The 25887-nt window shown below is 42.9% G+C and overlaps 1 protein-coding gene across 2 annotated transcripts in view; it reads right to left on the bottom strand.

Annotated features, from left to right (window-relative positions):
• LOC311236853 (protein CutA homolog) overlaps positions 1-25560 on the bottom strand; it is a 50239-nt gene extending 24679 nt beyond the window's left edge. The window contains exons 1-3 of one of the 2 annotated variants that reach the window (XM_084324637.1): positions 25469-25560; positions 25111-25249; positions 24213-24361 (exon numbers count right to left, since the gene is read on the bottom strand). In XM_084324637.1, the coding sequence (XP_084180763.1) occupies positions 24213-24361; positions 25111-25215 (254 nt within the window). In that variant the 5' untranslated portion in view covers positions 25216-25249; positions 25469-25560. The remainder of the gene's footprint in view (positions 1-24212; positions 24362-25110; positions 25250-25468) is intronic. The other variant, XM_084324638.1, reaches the window with a different exon arrangement.
• Positions 25561-25887: the final 327 nt, after the last annotated feature.

The raw sequence follows: 25887 nt of genomic DNA, 5'->3' as shown, positions 1-25887 counted from the left end.
TGGTGGGTCTGGGTCTTCCTTCGTGCTCCGCTGCTACGGCCTTGCCACGGGGTTGGGTTTGCCCTTGACCCCGTGATTCTGGGGGCAGTAACGAGGTTGTTCCTCCGTTCGTTCCCGGGTGGCATGCGGGTTGTGCGTGTGTGTAGTCGTGGGGTCAAGCCACGGTCTGCTCACCCTGTGCGTTGAGTTGCTTGAGTGCCTCTTCGCACGGTCGGGTCCGTCGCCCTCCCGTGACGTCCCTAATAGGGGGGCTACCCGCCATTAGGGGGGGTCGGGGGGGCTCGGCCCTCCCTGTTCTGATGGTTGTGGGGGGGCTGTCAGCGGGGTGTATTTGTCAGCCAGTGGCTCCGCTTGGCCTCCCTTGTGCAGTGTGATGCCAAGCTAAGCCACTAACGATACAGAACGATAGGTTATGACTATAACCAAGTTCTGTTAGTTAGGGGCGATGCTTGGCATCAGACGGCCGCTGCAGCCCTTGTCCTCACCTTGTGGTGAAAGCTTGGGAAGGAGGAGAGCAGGTGACCACACACCTGCTTATGAAGGTAAGCTGATGAGGGGTGTGGTCAGACTAATACTGGTATTAGAGGTACATTTGTGGTTTATTCAGTACGCGTGCACGTACGCGAGATAGTGCAGTGTGATGCCAAGCATCGCCCCTAACTAACAGAACTTGGTTATAGTCATAACCTATCGTTCCAGTGTGTTGAGAGGCAGCTCTCAAGTGGCTCGGGAGGTAGAGCATAGGGATGCACCGATCCCACTTTTTCGGTCCTGATACCGATACCGATACCTGGGTTTGGGTATCGGCCGATACCGATACTGATCCGATACCCATTGTCCAATTATTTTGCCCAAACTTATTTTTAAATAAAAATAATTATTTTAATAATTAAAAACTGTATGCCTCACTGTCACTGTGTGGAAGAGACTGGGATCATTCTTTTGTGCAAGGCAACATCAGGTTGACTTAAAACATTACTTTCCTAACTTAGTGAAACTAAATGTAACAAATTAACACATAGATATAAATGTACTGAATGGTTATCTTATTTTATTTATAATTTTTATTCATTTTTTTACCGATACCAATCCAGCTATTTTACTGATATCGGCGGCCGATACCGATACCAATATTGGATCGGTGCATCCCTATAGAGCAGTCGTCTGGTAATCCGGAGGCTCCCGGTTCGATTCCCGCTCCACCCGGGCAGCGTGTCCTTGAGCAAGACACTTAGCCCCTAATTGCTCCCGATGAGCAGGTTGGCACCTTGCATGGTTGCCTCCGCCGTCGGTGTGTGAATGTGTGAGTGGATGGGTAAAATGTGAGGAACAAATTGTAAAGCGCTTTGGATAAAAGCTGCCATATAAATGCACCATTGATCTCTGAAGATCTGAAACGAGGCCCCCAGCCTTGATGTAGGAAGCAGCACCCTGATTCTTTGCAGCCTGGCGCAACAAACACTGGTATTTGTTCATTTCTAAGGCCCTTATTGGTAAGCTACCTCCTTATACTAGATCATTATTGGCAGTGGTGCAGTGGTGATTTCACAAGGGGTTGCACTGTGTTTTTAATGACGTCACGTGCACGCTCGCTCCCGGGCATGTGGGCGCGTGCACGTGCTCCCGCGCATGCGCATAAATGTTCCCTCGCGTGCGCACAGGACGTAGCCTTCAATATATAAAGACATTTCAATTGCCTTACTTATTAGATTAGATTAAAATACAAATGTATTGTCGGTACAGTACAGCGAAAATAAGTTTGTCATCTAACCAGAGTGCAAATGTAACCGTAAAGTGCAAACAATACAGTACCGAAAGCATGATTATCATGTGCATAAATAGTAGGAAACATGTTTGTATAGGAAATGACTAGTTTTAGTTTCGTTTTTGTAAATATTGCCTTGAAATAGAGAAGCTGAAAGAGGTAGCAGGGATAAAGCAGCGAGGATAAAGAGACAAGAGGGGGAAGAAGAGAGAGGAAGAACAAAAACTATTAGAAGTGAGAGTAGACGAACTGCGGCATGGTCATGCTGGACCTACAAAAGGCCTTTGACACGGTCAATCACTCCATTCTGATTGACAAGCTAAAAGCAATTGGTTTTGATAGTCTATCAGTGAGCTGGATGCAATCCTACCTTGAGGGGAGGGAACAGATGGTGGAGGTAAACGGTACCCTATCCCCCCCCTCACAGTGAGCTGTGGTGTTCCACAAGGAAGCATACTAGGACCGCTACTGTTCCTAATTTATGCAAATGACATGTCGTCAGCTTGTGACTGCAACTTGTTCCTGTTTGCGGACGACTCAGCCCTGCTGGTCTCTGACAAGAACAAGTTACAGGTTGAAAAAACCCTCAGCTCGGAACTAGGCAGAATCTGCATATGGCTCGCTGATAACAAACTATCATTACACATGGGCAAAACAGAGTCCATTCTCTTCGGTTCAAATAACAGACTCAGCAAGACCGACGGCTTCTCAGTTACAGTGGGTGACAATATTGTCACAAGGAAAGATGAAATTACCTACCTGGGTTCCATCCTAGAGGCTAATCTCTCCTGTGACAAAATGGCATCCAATGTAATAAAAAAAGTCAACCAACGAACTCGATTCTTGTACCGGATCTCCTCTCTGGTAAACAAGAATACCCTGAAGACTCTGGCAGGAGCACTCATTCAGGGGTACTACGACTATGCTTGCACCTCATGGTACCAAAGCACCTCAAAGGCGCTAAAAACAAAATTACAAACATCTCAAAACAAACTGGTCAGACTACTGCTTGACCTTACTCCTAGAACCCACCTCACCCCTGCCCACTTTGACAACCTAGGATGGCTTAGAGTAGACGACAGAGTACAGCAACTTGCAATGGGCCTGGTCTACAAGATACACTACACGACCAAGGTACCCATGTACATGTCAAAATACTTCCCAAAGGTCAGTGAATACCACGATCACAACACCAGAGGGAGCTCCACAAATCATGTTAAACCCAGATTCGGCTCAAATAAGGGACTAAACACGTTTCGCAATTATGCCACATCAATGTGGAACGCCCTACCCAAAGCTGTAAAGGAATGTGGATCACTACCCACTTTCAAAACCTCTCTCAAGGGACACCTACGGGAGACTGCAATTCAACACTGGCCCCTGTAAATATCCTAACCCAACCCCCTCCAATGTACAGTCATTTACCTAGTATGGTTTTGTCAATAGTCCAATGTACAATTTTGCTTGTTTGTACAGTGTCTCCTCCCCCCCCCCCTCAATGTACAGTTTTACTTGTTTATACAGTGTGCCCCCCCCCCCCCCAACCACCTCCAATGTAAATTACCCAGTATGGTTGTCAATATCCCAATGTACCCAACCCCCCCCACCCAACCTCCTCCAATGTACAGTTTCTACGTCAAATGTATATACTCCCTTTTCTTGACTCCTTCTGTATCACAAACAGTACTGTATTTGCAAATCTGGTATGTCATAAATGTATAGATGTAGCAGTACTGACTATCTGTATGTCATGTATGTCATATATGTCCTGATGAATTGAAAATGGGGGACCCTGATGTAAACAAGACGAAAGTCTTTCTCTGGTCTGCATCCCCTTAACAATTGTGTGTATTGAGCTGTACTGTATTGTACCCATTCTGCAATCTGTTAATAAAGTTTTCAATCAATCAATCAATCAAATCAAACGGTAGAAAGACCACAGATAAAGAGGAACAAGGCAGCACACAGCGAGAGACACTTCAGTGCTATTGTTATGCAAAGTAGCCAGGTGGGTACTTTTAGCACACGAGTCGAGTTGAAGGCATTCTTCTGTGCACGTGCATCTACATCCGTAGAACGGGTTCCATAGGTTCCAAAATACTATTCCAATAATTTATTGGAATAGTATTTTGGAACCTATGGAACCCGTTCTAGTGACTGGCTGGTCCTTAAGGTCCCCTGAGTTTGCTCGGAACAGGGTACATCTGGCATTTTGCTATGATGCCCCTCTAGCTCATGGAATGAACTCCAACTGTCCTTAACCCTTTCACTGCCACACTACCAAAACGGTTTAACCCTTTCACTGCGACAATACACATAAGGATAACCCTTTCACTGCCACACGACAGCCGGTTAACCCTTTGACTGCCACACGACAGAAGGTTAACCCTTTACTATCACACAACCGACGGTCGCCGTGAAAGGGTTAAAGCTTGAGATCCCCCCCCTCTGTTGTAGAGTTTAAAACCTCCAACCCCCCAAATCTCCAACCAAGTTTTTCGTGTTTTACTTTTGCTTACCAACTGTCTCGCCTGTTTTATAGCAACACTACTATCACCGACATCTAAGAAGGGAGATCCCCCCTTGAACGGCCCTTCTAAGGTTTCTCCACACTTCCTTGTGGTGCTTTATTCTATTTCTAGGTGTTAGTGAGTTTTTCCTTACCTTCGCGTGGGGTATGTCTGGGAGTGTTGGACTTCACAAATATGTACATGCAATAGCGACTGGGGGTACATAAGAACATTTTTGAAAGGCCATCAAAGGCCAAACCAGTATTGATGACCTACAAAGTGTATAATGGTACACAGCCACACTCCCACACACAGGAACCACCATTCAAAAGAATAGCCCACAGGACTCAAAGGTAACTCAAAATGATATGAATGAATGAATGACCATTGCATGTATACAGCGCTTCTTTAGACAAACTCAAAGCGCTACACTGTAGGGTGGAAATTGCCTCCTTCACCTCCACTGTGTAGCACCCAACCTTGGGCTACGCAGGCTCAATGGCTGCCATACACTGGCACCAGGCACACATCACACTACACAATGGCTGAAAGGCTCAGGAGACAGGGATTGATATCAGCCAATTAAGTGATTAGGTGGCCTTGATGTCAGAGATTGGGAATTTGACCAGGAACGTCAGGGAAGCCCCTACTCTTTGTGACAGATGCCCTGGGTACGAATTCAGTCCTGTCCAGATATGTCCAGGTAGACGTATCAATGGCAATAAATACACTAAAGACTTGATAATCACAATGTTTTAAGAATCTTCTTCCGCACCAACAAACATATAATCAATAATATGTAAAACAAAATAAACAGGGGAATCACTCAATAAGTAAGGAGAGGGACCATATAATAATAATAATAATAACTTGGTTTTGTATAGTGCCTTTCATAAAACCCAAGGCCGCTTTACATAGGGCGAAAAACAACAATAACAAACATGGTAGACAGACACACAACATTCAATGTAGGAAGTTAGGGGTCAAAGGCCATGTTGAAGAGGCGAGTTTTGAGGATTTTTTTTTTTAAAAGAGTCCAGAGTTGGGGAGTTTTAAAAGGGTGGGAGCTGCCACGCTGAAAACTCTGTCCCAAAAGGTCCGCAGTCTGGAATCTGCAGTCTGGATGGAGAGCTGACCAGTGTCCGAGGATCGCAGGGACCGTGACTGAGTGTGGGGGTGGAGGAGGTCAGTGAGGTACTGAGGTGCCAGAGCATGGAGGGACTTGTTGTAAGTGATCAGGAGGGTTTTTTGTAGGTGATGCAGGATTTGATGGGGAGCCATTGAAGGTGGATGAGGGTGGATGGGGGTGATGTGCTGCCAGGGTTTGGTGCGGGTGAGAACATAGTTTTGAACATAGGGGCAAGATAGGATCGTAAGAAAAGCAGCTCGAGTCAGCTTACTGAATCTAAAGAACAGCTGATTTTTATCAGAAACTTAACACCGACCCCACGATCTCATTCCAGAAAGAAATCCATACTTTTTTGGAGGGAAAGGGGTTGGATTATACAAGCAGAATGAGATTTTTTTTGTTTTGTCAACATCCAATTAGACCTGTTTTCTACACACACACCTAAAATACACAAGTCATTGATTAATCCCCCTGACCGCCCTGTAATCGCACAAACAAACCCGCTAATAACTCCTTCATCAGAAAGTGTTGATTTCTTCATTAAACCTTTTGTCCAGACGTTGCCAGCCTGTATTAAGGATTCTACTGATAATATATTTCAATAATTAGTTAACAAGACGGCGTCCTTCTCTGACCTTCCTGGGGATGACATCACAAGTCTGTACACAAACATACCCAGGAGGCGTGCACAGACAATTTCAGGCTCAAACTACAAAAAGGGCACTTAACCACTACGCGGCACTTTGCCATCGTCTGCCGGCTCCACTGACTGGGTTTTTGCCCGATCAACCAATACATTGTTGGTAAGTTGAATTTGCCGCCTTTCAATCGTCACCCTATACTCGACCTATTGCGTACTTCCAGTCTCGATTTACAAGACGAAACATCCGACGAGCGTATTTTGACAAGCCAATTTGGACAAGTGACCACGTCGTCCGGTTAGGCCGGGTCCTGAACGGACCAGTCACCTCTGATGGCGAAAATGATTGACCACCTCTGTAGCCAATGAAATTCTGGAGCCAACGCTATCCCATGCGGGGGCTGATCGCAACGAGAAACTCTATTTCATTAGCACTCAGAGTGATTCTTCTTTGTTGTGGAAGAAAGATCAGAATGTGTCCTTTCAAAAGAGACCAGACTCATGCATGTGCTATAAGTATAAAGTATAATAAATACTAGGGATGCTCGATATTGGCTTTTTTACCGATACCGATATACCGATATTGTCCAACTCTTAATTTCTGATACCGATATCAACCGATACCGATATATGCAGGGTTTCCCCCCCAAAAATGGAATAATTTCAGGTAATTAACATTACATATAATAATAATAATAATAATAATACATCTATTTTATATAGCGCTTTTCCAGGTGCTCAAATACGCTTTACATGGGCAGGAGAGACAAACTATGGCAAAACAAAAAACAGAACAAAAATAATACATGACAAAAATAAAATAACACCGACAGAATTAGAGGTCAAAAGCAAGATTGAAAAGGTGAGTTTTGAGGGCTGATTTAAAAGATGTCAGGGTGTTTGCATCACGGATATGGCTGGGGAGGGCATTCCAGAGGGAGGGGGCAGCAGCAGCGAAGGCCCTGTCGCCCCAGGTCCGGAGCCTGGTCGTGGGAGGTGTTAGGAGGTTGGCATCTGCAGACCTAAGGCGACATATCTCTTGTTGTGGAATTAACACAACATTATGCATACTTTTGACAATAAATAAAATCAGAATTTGTTCTAATTGCTTGCCTGGGTATATAAAGGTTATAGAAATGTTAAAAAAAAAAAAAAAAAAAAAAAAGATATTTTCCGATATCACATTTTAATACCGATAATCCGGTCGATAATATCGGTAGGCCGATAATATCGGACATCCCTAATAAATACACACCTCACGGACACTCTACTCACACACACACACACACATCCACACAAGCTTCTGATTACCAGACGACCGGGGGCTGCAAATAATTTGCAATGAACTAAACTTTGTTGAACTATAGTAGGATGGGCTTGTTGGAAGGAATCAGCAAGTATTTTCCCCACTGACGGTGTTCTTGGGTGCTGAGGGTGCAGATGTTCTGCTCATATTGGAACCGTTTCCATCCACGCAGGCGATACGTGTGAAGCTTGCAGATGCTCGTCCACCAGACTTGTCAGAAGGTGGTGCGTCCTCAATCTGCCGCCTCTCCACTCCGCTCGCCATGTTCCAGGGCTGTGTGAACGTGTTGTTGTCGCCCCAACATCTGAGCAGTGATTGGATATTTAGTTTCCTCCTACCAGAGCGTGCACGCACGCACACACGCACAGTGTGCACACACACACACACACGCACACACACACACACACACACACCCACACACACACACACACACACACACACACACACACATGGACACTCTACTCACACACACACACACAACACACACACACACACACACACACACACACACACACACACACACACACACACACACACAGCGTACACACACACACACACACACACACAGCGTACACACACACACACACGCATGCACACACAGCGTACACACACACACCGCGCACACACACACACACACACACACACACACACACACACACACACACACACACACACACACACACACACACACACACACACACACACACACACACACACACACAGAGCCAATTGGGAGAGAAATCCGATGCATGGAAACTAGTAACACGAAATTGGTATCCCTAACAAACACACTGTATGATATCACACAGCCACACACGCAACAAACACACCACACTCACTAACACCCACCACTGACACTCACTCACTCACTCACTCACACTCACTCACTCACTCACTCACTCACTCACTCACTCACTCACCTCACTCACTCACTCACTCACTCACTCACTCACTCACTCACTCACTCACTCACTCACCACCCACACCACCCACTCACTCACTCACTCACTCACTCACTCACTCACTCACTCACTCACTCACTCACTCACTCACTCACTCACTCACTCACTCACTCACTCACATCACTCACTCACTCACTCACTCACTCACACACTCACTCACTCACTCACTCACTCACTCACTCACTCACTCACCTCACTCACTCACTCACTCACTCACTCACTCACTCACACTCACACACTCACTCACTCACTCCACTCACTCACTCACTCACTCACTCACTCACTCACTCACTCACCTCACTCACTCACTCACTCACTCACTCACTCACTCACATCACATCACACACACACACACACACACACACACACACACACACACACACACACACACACACACACACACACACACACACACACACACTCATACTTTTTAAGACCACTTAGAGCAAAGTGTAATCCCCCCCCCCCCCCCCCCAATTTTTTTTTTTTTTTTTATACCTGTGCAAATTAAATTTAAGAGTTGTAATACCTTTTATGGCCTTGAATTGAGAATTCAAGACTTTTTAATACTCGCAGATACCCTGACAGACATGCTGCACACACCTACATCACAGCTACACCTCACTGACACTCTTCTCACACACACACTGACATCCCTCTACCTGTGGCTGTTTGAGGTGGAATTAACCACACATCAGTGGTCACTGATGATCTCACCTTCATCTAATCATTTACTCAACCCATTGGCCCGTGGATAATTTATAACCACGTCCGTCACATGGTAACAGTTAGCCTGGTAGGCTTTACTGAGGTAGAAAACAATGTGGATCAATTTGGGCAACTTCTAAATTAAATAGAAGATCGCCTAACACCAAGTATGAGTTCATATGAGTTTATGAGAAGGTTGGTTGGTCCTCTCTGACAGATAGATAGATAATCCTGAAACCAGTCACAGGCACTACCATCCAAACCAATGTTAGATATATTTTTTTAGAAACAGGTGGCTTTTGACAAATCCATAAAGAGGCAACACAATGAGTGGTTTGAAAGAAACAACTTAAGTTGATTATTCACTAGGGTTCGCAGGACTTTAGCTAGGCAAGGTAACAATAATTATCTAAATTGTCCCTATCAACTCCTTTTTGCAAAGGAATTACTTGTGCAGATTTCCAAACTAGAGGAAATGTACCTGATGTAATGGAAATATTAAATATATATGTTAACAGCTCAGTGATAACTGGTGCAGCCGTTTTAATAAAAAAAATGTAATACTCTAAATGATCCTCACCTGTAGAACACTCAACGGATTGCAAAGCATAAAATACAACTAACTGTGAGAAGGGCTGAAAGGAGAAATGTGAAGTGAGGCCCGCAGGGCACAAACAATCAGAATCAACACCAGCAGGACCGGGTCCATTATAATACCTATCAAATAAATTATCCGCATCTGCACAATGCCTATTAAAGGCCACGCAGAATTGCATTCTAAATGGTACATGGTGCATTTATATAACGCTTTTATCCAAAGCGCTTTGCAATTTTGTTCCTCGCACTCACCCGTTCACTCACACGTTTACACACACCGACGCCGGGGGCGACCAACCTTCCGATTCCTACCAGATGACCGCTCTACCTCCTGAGCCACTGTCGCATTCTGATCCGAGATCACACAGTTATACATGAAGGTAAAGGATGTTTTGATTTTATTTAGATTCACTGCACTCCAAAACTTTACATTTTCTTACAGCTGCAGTACATTTATTTGGGATTGTCTAAAGCCAGTGTTGAGGGTCTCCTGAACTCCTGGCACGAGACCTTGCAGCATTTCTGTCTTTAAACAAAGTTGACAGTTTCTGAGAAAACCAGGGTGTTACTCTATCCTTAATAAACTATTTCTTAAGAGGATATATGTCGTGTATGTATATACCGTATATAAAAATAGAGATATTACAGAAAGGAAACATCTTCATTAAGACAAGAGAGAGACATGTAAAAGCAAATGTCTGAGCCACATTTGCAAAGTTTGCAGTAACATTTATGGTTGATTTCTGAGGAGATCACAACAGTCCTCTCGACCACTGGGCCAGCTCCAAGATTTAAGACTTAAAGGTGACATGCATTATAAATGTCTTTTTTCAGTGTCTAGCATTGTATTATAGTAATAGGAGTTAGTATCAATGTGTTTGTGTCTCTAAATACCATATTGGCGGATTGCCGTCATCCAGGTCATTCATTTCCTGGTCGAAAAAATCAGGTCATTCTGATTTGACTCGCATGGTGACGTCACATGGCGAGGATGGAGCGGATAGTGATCCGATTGGCTCTGTGGTTGTAGCGCACCAAACAGGGTTTGACAGAGAGTGAGCGAGAGAGAGGGATAATCAGATAGACCCTCGCGAAAGAGCACACATACACACATGCGCGTCACGCTGTCGTCTCTCGGTCTGTCTCTCTCTCTCCCCCTCTCTATCTCTCTCTCTCTCTCGATTCGGGAGCATAACTTCTAACGCCCCGTCTATAGCGCGCGGCACAGTGGAAGACTTCCTCAAACGGGAGAGAGAGAAAGAGAAGGGGACCTGCGTATCTCGCATGCAGCTGTCTCTCTCTCTCTCTCTCTCTCTCTCTCTCTCTCTCTCTCTCTCTCTCTCTCTCTCTCTCTCTCTGTCTGCCACTCGCAGACTGTGTGGATGACTGTCACTGAAAGTGCTTATGGGCGGAGCCCAGCCAATAACAGGCTGAAATCTTGAGGCTGGAAAATGATGCTTTTGAGTACTCCATTAGAAATATAAAACAATGATTTTTTTTTTTAAATAAACCTTACAGATGTCTTCCATAGACTCACAGAAATTGTGTAAAGCTGCCCAAATAGTGCTAGGAACAGCTAGCACAGCATCAACTAGGGATGGGCATCATTTTATATTTGAATAGTCGTTAAATTATATTTTTTAAATCAAATAGTTTATGCGAATATCACTTTGTCTCAAAAAATATATTTTCCCTTGTGTATTGAGAGGGGACCCTATTAACTGTTACACTGCTGAACGGCATGCTGGGTACAGCTCGCTAGCTAGCTAGGTAGCATAACAGTCTGTTAACAGCCGAGAGAACAGAAAAGAAAGATGAAGAAAGAGAGACCGGAGACGTTACATGATGTTAGCAACGTTTTGTATGTTTGCCATATTGTTTCACTAAGAAAGCTCACACGTTTCAAGCATCAGTGTAATGTATGTTCAGAATGAATGCTTTTGTTCCCGGAAATACGCTAGCCTGGTCCGCTAGCATTAGCTGTTAGTAATAGTTCGAGTATCATCGAGATCGAGATAATCTACGCTGAAGATGGCGGCCCGCTAGCTCTGTTTATGTGTCTGTCTCTCTTGTCTGTGCTATTCGTACACAAAATGTTGTGTTTGAACACATACACTCGTGAAGAACTACTTTCCATCCGAGAAGGATTACGTGGATCGTCAGATCCTCATCCCGATATCCCAGAGGAATTGTAGACTGCCTGGTCACCAGGGCCCAAGAATTCAAAACTTTAAATCCCTATCTGATCCGATCAGATTTTTAAAGTATTTTTTTTATAAATTGTATAGTACATTTTGCTCTGGTAATCCACTGGAAATCCACTGGAAATCCACCCTTCTGGTGGGATCAAGATAATCCAGTTTTTTGGGATCAAACTGATCCCAATCCTGTGTTGACTGTTTGAACTAACTTACCCGTTTTGAAGATTTGATCCAGATTAAAGCTTGGATTTGATTTCCTGATCAGATCGGATATCAAAGTGATCCTAATCCTGTTTTTTGGTTTTGAACTACCCAAAATCCAAATCTGATCCAATCAGATAGGGATTAAAAGTTTTGAACTCCTGCTATCCACGCAAACAGGTACCCCGAAACAGTGGCAGGCGAGCTCGGGTTTTCTCCACATTCAGTAGACGGCCCTACCGGCCCCCACTACCGGCTATCCTCCTAGCAAATGTCCAATCTCTCCCGAACAAAATGGAAGAACTTCTACTCCTGATCCAGAAGAAGGAATAACGTTTTACTGAAACCTGGCTCAACACCAACGTTCCATGATGCAGCTGTAACCCCACTTGGCTACTCCATCCACCGGTGTGACAGGTACGCTAAAACGGGCGGCGGAGTATGTTTCATGATAAATCACTGTTGGTGCACTAACTTCACTGTAATTCGCCAATCATGTTCCTCTGATCTGGAATACCTAACTATATCCTGCAGACTAGGGATGCACCGATCCGATATTGGTATCGGTATCGGCAGTGGCGGCTCTACCACTAGGGGCGCTAGGGCGCCGACCCACCTGCTGGCCAGCTGCTGTTAAATCAGAGAAGAAGACAATAAAACTTTTTCGTTTTTGTGTTTTATAGCCCTATAAATAATTAGAGCTGGGCCGCTAACTCCTAGTATCGCGCGATAATATAATTAACGCATTAATCAAAAAAAAAAAAAAAAAAAAATGTTTTTTTTTTTTTTTTCATTTTTTTTCTACCTTTATTTACCCAGGGTAGGTTCGCTGAGCACAGATGTTCTTTTCCATTCACACCTGGGAGCTGCCCAGTACAACCACAGTTGACACCATTGGCCACTGAGCAACTCCACTGGAGCAGTTGATTCAAGCCATGTCACATAGTTCAAGTTTGAAATGATTCTTTCTGTTTTGCTCCTGAGAGTGTGCTAGATACTGTACTGTACTGGTAATATTATGTATTTGTGTTAACTTCTGAATAAAACAACTTATTAAACACAAGTACATCTTATTGAACATTATTTTGATATTTCATTACCAATTATCATAGCAAAACAGCTTTTTCAAACAGTCTGTAATGCATTTTGGAAACGGGAGATGGGCTCATGGTGTAATGGGCCACCTGGCCTGAGAAACATAAGGAGGAAAGAAAAAGTAAGGACTTACTTCTGGTCATTATTTGGGTAGAACACACATATTTTGAATGCCTTCGGCAGTTTTTTTTTTTTAGCCATTTTAATCTAGATTAATCTAGATTAAATCCAGGATTGCAGATAGATTAATCTAGATTAAAAAAATTAATCTATGTCCACCTCTATAAATAATATAAACATGTTTAAAATTAATAATATTTACTCATTTTAAGTATGTTTGTATTTCCAATGCACAATATAACGTTATTATCTAAATTAAAAAAACATCGTTTTCCAGAGCAGGAAGTGACATCACGTTTTTTTTTTTTTTTTGTATTTCTCGGCCAGGGCTATACGCGATAGCGCTCTGAGTGCGCGTCACAGTTTGATCGCTGTCTCCGTCACAGCCAATCAGTGCATACGGCGTTGTGCGTTGAAATATGACTATTATGTTGGAATCCGAGCGCGATTTGAAGCGGTCTAGAAAGCAGCGTGAACTTCCGTGAGAATTTCCATAGCCGCATTTCGCGGAGACGCTCTCTGATTGGCCGACGCCAGTATTTTTTTCCATGGCAGAATTTCACAGAGACGATCTCTGATTGGCCGAATCCAATTTCTAATGTTCCAATTCTAGTTTCTAGCTTGGTTCCTAGGTTGGTCTAGGACTGTTGTTTGTCTTAGAGCGTGCCGTGCCGTGACTGCAAGTTCTTTAGACTGTTAAGCTTAGGCACTCTTTCAAAGTTGGTTACGGTTAGAGTTTGTCTTAGAGCATGGCGATAGAACGCCAGGTAGTTTGCAGTCTGTTCGAGCGGAAATGGACAAAGGAATGTACTTGTTGAGTGTTGTGCTAACGTCGACGAGCTCAGCTGAGCTAACACTTGGCTAACAAGCTATATGGCGGATTATACACGTTTATCAAGCTCTCCTGCCCTGGACGTTTCAACTAAACAGTGAGTCTCTCTCTCTCTCTCTCTAACGTTAGTAGTACTAGGCTGGTGCGGGCTAACTGGCTATCGTTCTGGCAGCTAACGTTAGTAGTACTAGGCTGGTGCGGGCTAACTGGCTATCGTTCTGGCAGCTAACGTTAGTAGTACTAGGCTGGTGCGGGCTAACTGGCTATCGTTCTGGCAGCTAACGTTAGTAGTACTAGGCTGGTGCGGGCTAACTGGCTATCATTCTGGGAGCTAACGTTAGTAGTACTAGGCTATCGTTCCGTGATTTGTTTACTTGGTAACACGGGTTGCTAAGGAATTTAGGTTCGAGGTTGAAGAAATCTCTCTCTCTCTCTCTCTCTCTCTCTCTCTCTCTCTCTCTCTCTCTCTCTCTCTCTCTCTGCTTAACGTTAACGTTTGTAAATCGTTTTTTTTTAGGAGCAGTACTACTGCTGGCCATTCATGAAGCGAGACATTGCTGATTGTTTATTTATCGATGGCTCATTGATTTAACTACTGCAGCTCTCTCGGATTGAAAATACGTGGATTATGGCTTGTTCAATATCGTCTATGTTTGAATGAATGAATGAATGAGAACTTTATTAACAGATTGCAGAATGGGTACAATACAGTACGGCTCAATACACACAATTGTTAAGGGGATGCAGACCAGAGAAAGACGTTTGTCTTGTTTACATCAGGGTCCCAGATTTTCGATTCATATCGATAGTTTAATAGCTAGCCTTGGCTCGTTTAACAATATGCAAAATATGTGTACAGCCCTGTACTCATACTGAAGTTATTCTTGGTATATAATAGGTCTGATTGTGTAACGAATCGATTCCACGTCGCGCTGTGTGTGAGAGAGAGAAGGAGAGAGGGAGAGATCTGCCTGTGTTTGTAGACGGGCGAGTTTTGTTTCTAACTTTTCTATTTATATATTGTGTTTCAAGTTGTGAATTAGAGTCTAGACTATACTTTATTTGACTGGTTGTGTGTTGTTGTAGTAACAGCTGAGCGACTCGTTCATAAGAGCCGATTCATTGCCGTGAGCGTGAGTCGAATCGCTCACGTCTTGCCATGAGTGTTGCGTGGTACTGTACATGTTTGCATTTTGCAAAATGTTTGGTATAGCGCCCCTAGTGGCGAAGTACCCACCAGCCGCCACTGGGTATCGGCCACCGATATCAGTAAAATAGCTGGATCGGGTATCGGTAAAAAATATATATATTGGATATTATTATTATTATTATTATTATTATTATTATTATTATTATTATTATTATTATTATTATTATTATTATTATTATTATTATTATTATTATTATTATTATTATTATTATTATTATTATTATTATTATTATTATTATTATTATTATTATATATTTGTAATAATAAATAAAATAGGAAATAACCATTCAGTACATTTATATCTGTGTTAATTTGTTACATTTAGTTTCACTAAGTTAGGAAAGTAATGTTTTAAGTCAAGCCTGATGGTGCCTTGCACAAAATAATGATCCCAGTCTCTTCCACACAGTGACAGTGAGGCATACAGTTGCATACAGTTGCATACAGTTGCATACAGAGGCATACAATTGAATGAATGAAGTTTATTTTCCGTCTTTGTTTACAACAAATCAAAAACACACTTGTGATCCTTTACAATTCTTAAAAACAAAATATATTTTAATATATAATAAAAAAATAAACGTGGATTCCATTTTTTATTAAATTGGACAATGGGTATCAGATCGGTATCGGTATTGGCCGATACCCAAACCCAGGTATCGGTATCGGGACTGAAAAAGTCGGATCGGTGCATCCCTACTGCAGACCATTCTATCTCCCAAGAGAATTTTGCATTGATTGTGCTTACCGGTGTCTTAACGCTAGCAGCAACGCCGTCTGTGAGCTAGCTCGCCACACCTCCACTACTGAAAGGCTACATCCCGACTCTCCCATAACCGCCCTGCTGGGTGATTTCAATCACACAAACCTCTCACACGAGCTTCCCAACTACAAGCAACAAGTATCATGCCCCACCAGAGGAGCAGCTAACACCCTGGATTATTGTTACAGCACAATCAAATCCGCTTACCGTGCATTCCCGAGAACTCCACTGGGAAAATTATGACCATGCTATGCTGCTCCTCATCCAAACGTACAGACAAAAACTTAAAACTGTTAAATCGGGAAAGCTGGACCCCCGACACAGTCGAAGCCCTGAGAGGCTGTTTGGATAGTACTCCATGGGACACTTTCAAATCCACGTGTAGCTCCCTCAGCGAATACACAACAACGGTGATGTCATACTGTACATCCGGTTCTGCGTGGAGTTGTGCATACCCACTAAAATCGTGAGGTCATTCGGCAACAGTCAACCATGGTTCAATAAATCAAATCAAATCAAATCAAATTTATTTGTAAGGCCCGACAACACACGTTAATGTCCCCATGGGCCGGACACGTCTTCTTTAAACAAGTCAAGAAGAAACATAACAATAAGTCAAGAATAAAACAAGAACACCATAAGGTCCAACAAATTTAAAATAAATGCAAATAAATGAATGAATGCAAACACTCCCAGACATACCCCACGTGAAGGTAAGGAAAAACTCACTAAAACCTAACAGTAGGGAAAAAAGCTCCACAGGCAGTGTGGAGGAGAGAAACCTTAGAAGGGCCATTCAAGGGGGGATCTCCCTTCTTAGATGTCGGTGATAGTAGTGTTGCAGACGGACAGTTGGTAAGCATGCACTCATGTGTGTAGTGAAACACAGATGAGTGCATGCAATAGCAACTGAACATTTTGAAAGATTTAAGATAGAGCTGATAGCGTTAGCAGCTGAACATTTTGAAAGATTTAAGATAGAGCTGATAGCGTTAGCAGCTGAACATTTTGAAAGATTAAAGATAGAGCTGATAGCGATAGCAACTGAACATTTTGAAAGATTAAAGATAGAGCTGATAGCGATAGCAACTGAACATTTTGAAAGATTAAAGATAGAGCTGATAGCGATAGCAACTGAACATTTTGAAAGATTAAAGATAGAGCTGATAGCGATAGCAACTGAACAATAAGGATTTAGCAGCACTCTGCAAAAAGAAGAACTCTCCATTTCTCAGTGGTGATAAGGAGGCTTACAAATCCGCCAAATATGAACTTCGCTCTGCTATCAGGAAGAGGCCAAATCAAACCGCTCAACAAAACTGGAAAATCGATTCACTGACAATAACTCCAGAGCAGTCTGGAAGAATCTCCAGCTAATTACAAACTACTCTCCCCCCCCCCCCCCCCCCCCCCAAGGGCAGATGAGGACCCCGACCTCCCTGATAAACTCAATCAATTCTATACAAGGTTTGATAATGACATTCATTGCACACACCCCTGCTCAGCTCAGCCTTTAATACCATCTCCCCAAATAAACTATTCTCCAAGCTACGGGACATGAACATCAACCCGGCCATAAACTACTGGATCCTTGACTTCCTCAGCAACAGAACCCAAACAGTCAAGATGAACAATCTCACATCCCGCTCCCTGACACTGGTTCCCCTCAGGGCTGCGTCCTCTCCCCCTGGCTCTTCTCCCTCTACACACCAACCAACTCATCTCCCTGGACAGCTCAGTCAAGATTTTTAAATATGCAGATGACACCACCATCCTCGGCCTGATCAAAGAAAACAATGAGTCCTCATACCGGCGAGAGGTGGACAGAGCAGCGAGATGGTGCTCCAACAACAACCTCCTGCTCAACACCTCCAAAACCACAGAAATAGCCATTGGTTTCAGGACTGCTAAAAAAAACACCCAAACTCCCACTAGCAATCTCTGACCAATCCATAACCCTGACGGACACACTCAAATTCCTCTGTACCCACATCAACAATAACTTAAAATGGGACACCAACACCACCTCCATCACAAAAAAGGCCCAGCAGCGTCTGTACTTCCTCAGGCAACTGAGGTACAGCAGGGTCAAACGCCACCTGCTGGTCCGATTCTATACTGCCATCATCCAAAGCGTACTCACCGCATCAATCACAGTCTGGTACGGTTCTGCACAGAAACACTCCATTCACAAACTTCAGCGCATCATCAATAAGGCCTCCAGAATCATAGGTTGTGACCTTCTCTCCCTGGACTCCATCTTCACCTCCCGCACAACAACCACCTGTGCCAATTTCAAATACCAATTTCACGACCATATTAGGAAAAAAATAACTAAAACACATAGCGACACTGAACTGGTGCAGCACCAATTTCAATGCTTGCGTGTTCCATACAAGCTCTCGCCAGATGCAACAAGCTCCCAGTAAAACAACTTGAATACAAAAACATTTAATATATCATTTAATATATTTCATATTATTTCATCTCCCGACAGCCGGCATTCAAATGAAAATATAAACCTTTTTATAATTATAGTTTTTATACCAAGCCTCCTTAATCTGACAGACAGCATATCCCCCCCCCCCCCTGTAACTTTCTGGGTCCTATCCTCCTTAGGATAATATCCTACTGTCTGTCTGGTTTACTTCCTGTTGTTTGGGTTACACTTTGTATGTCACTGCTGATTTGCTGTCTCGCACTAATTGTCTGTCACACCTGGGTGCTGTCACTGGCTGTCACTAATTGACACGTTGGAATGTTTGGTATGTGCCCTTATAATGTCTGCTCTGTCTCTTGTCATTTGCTAGAGCTTCACTTGATACTACAGGCAGGACCGCTTGGACAAGTGCTGACCCAACTCTCTCTATCTTTATTAATTACTCTTGTTCTCTTGAAATAAAGAGTTAAACCTGTTTTGAAGAGTAAACAATTCTCTGTCTCATTTCCTCGACAACTGGAACTCTCACTTACCTGTCATTCATAACACCCCCCCCCCCCCCCCCCCCCACACATTTAATTAAAACATTTAGTTTGCAGGAAGTATGTTGGCTGTCACAAAGGCCTGTTTATTTCATGTCACATCCATAATGCAGGTTGTTTGTCATGTTGCTGTGTGATGGAAATGTATTTCAAAAATCTTGTGGGGTGTCTACACTGTCCCTAGGAGGTTCCAGGAATAGATAATATTATGTGAATGATTTAATTTATGCTTAACCAGTGCATTCTTCTTAGGCAACACAGTAACCGTTACTCAACTTTTAAACTAGTTCCTTTTTTGCTTTTATTTTTACTTAAAAGTCAAATGTAATCAAAGTAACAGTACTTTTACTTGAGTACTTCCCCCACCTCTGCAGAGAAGACTTACTTAGTTAGTGTTATACACACTAGATATAACAGTCCCTCTGAGTCTGCATTATTTGCAGAATTTGATATGTTAAGATAAGATAAGATAAAGGAATATCTTTATGTATTGATCCCCTTGGGGAAATTCGGACGTCATAATAATAATAATAATAATAATAATAATAATAATAATAATAAATCAAATTTCTATAGCGCCTTTCAGGAAACCCAAGGTCGCTTCACAATCAAGAGGGCTAGGGGAAGGGGGCAATAGGGGGAAAAGGGGGGATGAGGCAGTAACCCATAACCCTGACGGACACACTCATAGCCAGGGTTCGACATTTTGGCCGTTTTCGAAATCATATTTAGAAGAATATCTCATTAGGATCAGAGCCTAATACTAATGAAAACTAATTAAACTGGCCCCCGTAAATGTTCAAACCCCCCCTCCTAATGTACATTTTCTGTTAGGATCTCTGTTTAACAGTACTGTATATTTGTATATATTGTATGTCACAAATGTAACAGTACTGTATATCTGTATGTCATCATGTATGTCATTAATGTCATGATATATATCTGTATATCTGTATGTTGTGTATGTCATAAATGTCATTATGAATTGAAAATGGGGGACCCTGATGTAAACAAGACGAAAGTCTTTCTCTGGTCTGCATCCCCTTAACAATTGTGTGTATTGAGCCGTACTGTATTGTGCCCATTCTGCAATATGTTACAGTTTTCAATCACATCACACAACAGTCTAATCATTAGACTATTGTGTGATGTCATTATTCAGTCTCATTCTTAACCATCAATATTTGTTAATTTTCTTACTCACCTCTGATATATAATGCCATATGTACTTATTTGCATTTTGCATCTGATCAAATAATACAACAATTTAATTTGAAAAATGAGACCAAATTTATGAACTTGAATGAACATTTATTTGTTTATATTATAAATCAAAAATCGAATGGAAAATAAATAGTTGTATGGCACTTAACAGCAGCATTTACCTCCATTTACCTCCTTGGCAAATAACCAGCTGTATTTAGTTTTCCAAAAGGTCCACTCACTAGCACTGTCAACCAGTAGCGCTGCTAGCTGCTGTGCTAACAGCATTAGTCAAAGTCTTTGACTAGTCTTTGGCTTTTTTATAAAGACAAAGCTGTCCAGCCTTGTGGCGGGTTAAGCATTTTATTTCGGCGGCATGTGGTGTACTGTTTACTTTTTACTTGAGTCGCAGGGACTAAACACATTTCGCAATTATGCCACAAGAATGTGGAACGCCCTACCCAAAGCTGCAAAGGAATGTGAATCCCTACCCACATTCAAAACCGCTCTTAAAGAGCACCTATGGGAGGCTGCAATTCGAAACTGGCCACCGTAAATTTCCAAACCCCCCCACCCCCACCTAATAGACAGTCTCCTCCCCATCATATGATATACTCTCTGTCAGGATCTATGGGTAACAGTACTGTATATTTCCATATCGTATAATATGTCACAAATGTGACAGTACTACCTGTATGTCATGTATGTCCCTATGCCATAAATGTCATGATGTCATATATGTTGTGTATGTCATAAATGTCACTATAAATTGAAAATGGGGGACCCTGATGTAAACAAGACAAACGTCTTTCTCTGGTCTGCATCCCCTTAACAATTGTGTGTATTGAGCCGTACTGTATTGTACCCATTCTGCAATCTGTTAAATACAATTTTTATTCATTCATTCATTCATTCATTCATTCATTCATTCATTCATTCATTCATTCATTCATTCATTCATTCAGTTGCAGGACACATTGAGTGTTTACATAACGCTAAGCTGGCTGCTTATTCTTCTGGGTTGGAGTAGCGTTAGACACGCTCATGGGCGACACATAGCGGCTTGGAGGTGAAACGCAGCCTATTCCACAACATTAATTACTCGGTTATTTTAAAAACTGAAAAGACAAATATTATCTATTAACAATTTATTTAGGTAACATAAATAATACTAATTCGTACATTGAAAAATATATATATAAAAAAAAAATTTATATAAATTTGTTGAGAGACCCCCACAGGTATTGTTGACTATGGGGGCTCAGACTCTATCTATGGGGGCTGAGCCCCCATTGGCCCCCACATAATTCGAACACTGCTCATAGCAGCATGGGGGAGGAGGGAGGGGGGTACAGGTATGGGCATGGTAATAGACATAAATATAGGCAATACAATTGGATCTGAATATAAAAAATTCAAGTAACTAACTAACCAGTGTAAGCACTATAATTACCTCTGAATATATGCAAAAAGTAAACAGTGTAAAAAAGAAATTGTACAGATGATGGTCTGTTGACCAAGACTTGACTCCAGACGGTCAGAATCATCCGGGGCCGTGGAACGCTGAAACTATGTACGCATAATGAGTTAGTGATAGTTACACCGTCGGCTAGTAGTGACTCAACCTCATAACAATCGTATCATTCATAACCTCACATAGATTCCCTATACAGCCCGCATGCTCCAGAATGCTACAGTGTGTTTCGGAATGGATACAATCTTGTACACCTTGCGGTGCGATTCCCATGGAGGGCTAAATTGTGTTCTTGGCATGTAGTGGCAGTGTTGTAGTCGAGTCACTAAATATCGAGTCCGAGTCGAGTCTCGAGTCCCCAGTGTTCGAGTCCAAGTCCAAGTCCGAGTCACCAAAGAAGAGCCCGAGTTGAGTCTCCATTACCCTAGTCCGAGTCCGAGACAAGTCCAAGTCATCAAGGTTGAGTCCACTCCACTCTGGCAGTCAAAGAGCTGATGTACCTAGAGGCTAATCTTTCCTGTGACAAAATGGCATCCAATGTAATAAAAAAAAGTCAACCAACGAACTTGATTCTTGTACCGGATCTCCTCTCTGGTAAACAAGAATACCCTGAAGACTCTGGCAGTCTGGCAGGAGCACTCATTCAAGGGTACTATGACTATGCTTGCACCTCATGGTACCAAAGCACCTCAAAGGTACTAAAAACTAAATTACAAACATCACAAAACAAACTGGTCAGACTACTACTTGACCTTACCCCTAGAACCCACCTCACCCCTGCCCACTTTGACAACCTAGGATGGCTTAGAGTAGACGATACGGTACACAAAATCCACGGTTCGGTACGTACCTCGGTTTTGAAGTCACTGTTCGGGGGGGGGGCGATACCAGTGCATACATAATTTTTTTTTTATAAATTTAGAAAAAAAATTATATAAATTATAATTTTTTTTTTTTATACAGCTACTGTTTTATATATACTGTTTTTTTTTTAGTAATAACTAGAAATGAATGGTATTTATTCAACAACAGGTGATTGTATAGATTTGTATTAGTATCATTAATCAATGAGTATGGGGCCGCAGCACTGCAGATATACCCTACTCCAATGATCCACACGGACATTATTCGTTGCTGCACTTGCTTCCAGAAGGCTCTGTTGAAGTAGCAGTCGGATCTGTTGTGATTTTTGCACAATAAATATTCAACATTCTCTTTTGAGACTCCGCCTCAGACTCTTATCATTTGGCACTAAAAGCTAAACATTGTCACCGATATGGCTGTCCGCAACATGTCATTAATTGTGTACGCGAGGTGGTTCAGTGACAACGTGAGCTAGGTTAGCTAGCATGAGCTACCGGGAGATGGAAAGACTGTAACGTTACTGGTGAAAATGTGATTTACGTTGGAATACTCCTTTGCCAACTTGCTGTACTTTGCTTGCAGGTCTGCAGCCATTATTGCTGGATTATGAATAGCCCCAACTTTAGCCAAGGTAACGTTATGGCTAAACCTTTAATGTTAGTTAACGCTAGCTTTCGGTTAGCTGTTCAATGCTAATAACACCACCAAGCGAACCCATCAGAGCTCCCCCGTCAACACCGCTCTGTCGGGAGGATGGCATTTAAGAAAGTATCTGCTGTTAAAATGACAAACAGCATTGACACTTTCATTCACGGTCGGTTAAACACACGTTTGTTTTATAATGCTCACAGCAGACCGCAGTGTTGTTGATAAATTACGTGGGGCCGGAGGGATTTAAGTTCTGCAAAAAAAGGTTGACCATACCGTTGCAATCGCTCGGTGCACAGCGCGTACTGTACCGGAGGACCACATTGAGGCGGTACAGTACGTATCCGCGTACCGTTACACCCCTAGTAGACGACAGAGTACAGCAACTTGCAATGGGCCTGGTCTACAAGATACACTACACGACCAAGGTACCCATGTACATGTCAAAATACTTCCCAAAGGTCAGTGAATACCACGATTACAACACCAGAGGGAGCTCCACAAATCATGTTAAACCCAGATTCGGCTCAAACAAGGGACTAAACACGTTTAGCAATTATGCCACATCAATGTGGAACGCCCTACCCACAGCCGTAAAAAGGAATGTGAATCACTACCCACTTTCAAAACCACTCTCAAAGAACACCTAAGGGAGACTGCAATTCGAAACCGGCCCCTGAAAATGTCCTACATTTTCAATCAATCAATCAATCAATCAATCAATCAATCAATCAATCAATCAATCAATCAATCAATCAAACTTGACTTCACTAACCTGCCAATGTCCCTGGCCGTCCTAACCCAACCCCCTCCAATGTACAGTAAATGACCAAGTATGGTTTTGTCAATATTCCAATGTACAGTGTTGCTTGTACAGTTGTACAGTGTTCCCCACCCACCCCTCCTACCCAACCCCCCCCCCCACCCCACCCACCCAACCACCTCCAATGTACAGCCCCCCCCCATTTGTTACTGTACTGTATTAGCCTTGACTTCACTAACCTGCCAATGTCCCTGGCCGCCTGCTCGTTGGGGCAGTTGATGAGGAGGACAGAGTGGTGGCCTGGTATATAGCTCCCCGTGAAGGCCGAATGTATCTGGACCCCGAGAGACCTCAGCATGGGGTACATGGACACTGACAGGACCATGAGCTGGAAGAGAGGGGGGGGGGGGACAAGGGACATCAGGGACATCAAAACACTATTTGAATGGAGGACTTTTATTTTTTTTACCAGAGTACTCATTTATCTGGGTATTTCTACTTTTACTTAAGTAAAGGAACTGTGTACTGTACCTCTCCCACCACTGGGCTTACTATACTACATAGATCCTGAGATGCCACCCAATCCATATCCACCTGGCTGGATGAATAGTCTACTCTACACACCATAATATAGCATCCTTGAATTTAGGCAAAGTGGGGTGAACTTTTTAACTTGAGTTTTTGTGTTTGGGCGGTGTCCAAGGACAGAGGGGAGTTATTATTCCAGTCACTTTACCCTCTGAATGTAATATGGAATGCAGTGTGGAGAGAGACTAGAGCAGAGCTTTCTGTTTATCCTCTTATTGTTTGGCGCCGTCTGACTACTAAATGAGTGCAGCGGTGGCCATTGGCCAATTTATAATCCGTCCAAGCTTCTGCTCGGCATGATATACTGGCATGGTGTGCAAACAGTAACATTAATACAACATTCCTTAACTTTGACGGAAATAATAATTAATATCAGGCTATTCACAATTGTATGTTATTCGGAGATGTTACTGCAAAAAAGCGATAGCCTGTTGCTTGACGCGTATTATAGCCGCGCGTCTGGTATTCGGTAGAAGATCCACTCAAACTCAAATGCATAATTTCCATAAATACCTATAATAACGTTACTAATAAATAGCCTAAACTTACCAAACAGGCGATGGTCAGCAGCGACCGGAGGACATAGTGAAAGTAGGACTCCTTGTAACACCGCTGGTAGAACCAGTCCATCCTGCTACTGGCAATAAATGTCATTCCCAGTACAGTAGAGATCAGTGTCAAGTCCCTGCTGAATAGAGCGAATAGAATAGAATAGAAGTACTTTATTAATAATCCAGAGGGAAATTCAGCACCACATAATTATCGCTCGATCACAACAATAAACATTTAGGTCGTCATAAGAATACACACTCAAAGATATACATTTCTAACTAAGATATACATTATTTAAAAAAAAATGTACAGGAAGATATACAAGGAACTTCTTCCATGCAATAGATGAGAATACCTTTCTGCGAGTTAGTGGGCTATTATTTTCCTCATTGCATGATGCACCGATAATAAAAAGTTGACTACAGCTGCATCACAGACACAAGTGCAGCGCGGTGACTGGTGACAGGTAGGTCGGGGGACGGTCAACGGCGGACACGCCCTCTAAATCATGCGATTGGTTGCTTGACACTTCCTGAAAAGCAACCGACCAATCGGACGGGGTAGTTTGAGTAGTTTGTCTCAGCGCCCCCCCCCCCCCCCCCCCCCCCCCCCCCCCCCCCACACACACACACCCCTTCCGGGCCTGTGTCATAATCGGCTTTCATGAGTAATAAACATAAGTGCTTTTCACTGGGCATATGGTTGCAGGGGGGAATTATGGATATAGCCTCAGAGCAGAAAAGGATAGGACAGGATATAATATAAATCTTTGTA

Source organism: Notolepis coatsorum, assembly GCF_963971535.1.
Source record: "Notolepis coatsorum genome assembly, chromosome: 11".
Classification (NCBI taxonomy): Eukaryota; Metazoa; Chordata; class Actinopteri; order Aulopiformes; family Paralepididae; genus Notolepis; species Notolepis coatsorum.
The sequence above is the reverse complement of the archived record's forward strand: the minus strand, read 5'-3'. Positions and strand labels throughout refer to the sequence as shown.